We start from the raw sequence: 2,008 nt of genomic DNA, 5'->3' as shown, positions 1-2,008 counted from the left end.
TGGAGGTGAGGGAACAGGAGATGCTGGGGGTCTCATCCTGCTTATCCTGCCCAGATCAGCCTGGGGATGAGGGGACAGGGGATGCTGGGGAGTAATGCTGGGGGTCTCATCCTGCTTGCCATGCCCAGATCAGCCTGGGGGTGGGAGGACAGGGAGGTGCTGGGGGGGTCTCACCTTGCTTGCCTTGCCCAGATCAGCCTGGCCAGCCTGAGGCTGTTTGAGGAGCTCCTGCAGAAGCCCCACGAGCACGTGGCACACAACCTGGTGCTGAGGAACCTGGAGACCAGGGGCTACCTGCAGCGCAGCCCCCACGCGCCCGAGGAGCGTGGACCCCCCGACACAGACCCTGACGAGGATGGGCTGTGAGTGAGGGGGGCCAGGGCAGAGCAGGGGGGGCTGCCCTCAGTGCCCACCCTGCTAACAGCCCTGTGCTCACCCTGCAGGGACCTGGAGGAGGATCCCTATTTCACAGATGGATTCCCAGACACTGGATTTGGGTCGCCAAAAAGGTCTCCCCTAGGATCAGCCCCATTGGAGAAGGGGCAAGTGAGTGAGGTGGTCAGCAGGTAAGGATTTGGAGGGGCTGCCCTGGCACGGGGGGCTGTATCCTCCTCCCCATCCCTCTCCCCTCTCTTCCAGCTTCCTCTGCCTGGTCCCAGAGGAGGCCAAGACCTCGTCGTGCATGGAGGAAGGAGGCTATGACACCTATGTGCATGATGCCCTGGGCATGGTGGGTACCTGGGGGGGTCCCATCCTCCTGGGGGTGGTCCCTGCTCTGGGCTCACCTGCTGTCACCCCCCTGCCAGGTCCAAGCGTGCCGTGCCAGGGCTGCCCCGTGGGGGTGGCCCTCATCCCCCCAGCCCCTCGACTGCTGCCACCCCGAGGTGACCTTTTATGAGGGTCACTTCCTCAAGGTGCTCTTTGACCGGATGACTCGGATCCTGGACCAGGTACCTGGGTGCTACTCAGCATGAGTACCCACCTGGCTGTGCCCTTCACCTTGGCACAGCCCTTGTCTTGGCTGAGGGGGTGTTGGAATAGCAGATGCTTTGGCTTCCCATGGCTCCTACCAGCCTGGTGTCCCCCCAAGACACACATAGTGGGTGTCAGGGCCTGGGACCCCATAGTGAGGGCAAAGTGGCCAAAAGCATCAGTTGGGGATGGGCTCAGGACCCTTCTGAGGGGATGCTGGTGTGGGGAATCAGCCACACACCATCTCCTGAGCATCCCCCCCATCACAGCCCTACAGCCTGAACCTGCAGGTGACCTCGGTGCTGTCCCACCTGGCTGCCTTCCCCCATCCCCTGTGCCCCCCTACCCCGGCCTGGCCCCTGGCTGCCGCTCGCTCTTCTCCGTCCTCGTCAGGGTAATGTCACCCACTGGGGTAGGGGGACATGGGGACACCTCTCCACATGTGTTCTGAGCCTTTTCCCCCTCCTGCAGGTGATTGGGGAGCTGATGCAGAGGCTCCAACGCGTTCCCCACTCCAGGGCCAAGCTGCTCCTGGTGCGCCAGCAGCTCCTGGGGCTGGTGCCTGGAGAGCAGTGAGTGCTGGGGGGGCGTGGGGATGGGGGGTGCCCTCCTGAGGGGGTGGGCTGTACCCCAGGGAATCCCCCCATGGCTCATCTCTCCCCACAGGATGGACCACACGGTGCTCTTCAAGGGGGTGGTGGTGCTGGAGGAGTTCTGCAAGGAGTTGGCTGCTATTGCCCTGGTCAAGGGGCCACCAGAGGGTCCTCCCTGAGCCCCCTGCTGAGCTCCCCCTCTTTACCCAGGCTGTGGTGGTCACTGGGATGGCCAAACCCACATGCTGGTAGCCTCCAGTGGCCCCACTCTGACTGGCACATCCCCATAACCAGGGGTGGACGTGGCACCCCAGGGAGGACCTCACAGGAGCAGGAGGTGCTGAATCCTCCATCACCACCTCCCTGGGCAGGATGTGGCCCCGCTGGGTGCAAAGCAATTGGTACTGCTGGGTGATGGGTTCCTGCTCCCCCTGCCCACCGTT

The 2,008-nt window shown here is 63.7% G+C and overlaps 1 protein-coding gene across 1 annotated transcript; it reads left to right on the top strand.

Annotated features, from left to right (window-relative positions):
• Nucleotides 1–192: 192 nt before the first annotated feature.
• LOC103802987 (protein FAM160B2-like) lies at nt 193–1,744 on the top strand (the record flags this gene model as incomplete). The annotated part of the gene is given in 8 exon segments (XM_009075525.1): nt 193–362; nt 444–566; nt 640–730; nt 807–950; nt 1,242–1,302; nt 1,305–1,366; nt 1,444–1,544; nt 1,639–1,744. Coding segments are annotated over 8 exon segments (858 nt in total), but the record flags the coding sequence as incomplete, so codon positions are not given.
• Between the last annotated feature and the right edge of the window lie 264 nt (nt 1,745–2,008).

The sequence above is a fragment of the Acanthisitta chloris genome, unplaced genomic scaffold (genome assembly GCF_000695815.1).
Source record: "Acanthisitta chloris isolate BGI_N310 unplaced genomic scaffold, ASM69581v1 scaffold4440, whole genome shotgun sequence".
In the NCBI taxonomy this organism is placed as follows: domain Eukaryota; kingdom Metazoa; phylum Chordata; class Aves; order Passeriformes; family Acanthisittidae; genus Acanthisitta; species Acanthisitta chloris.
The sequence above is the reverse complement of the archived record's forward strand: the minus strand, read 5'-3'. Positions and strand labels throughout refer to the sequence as shown.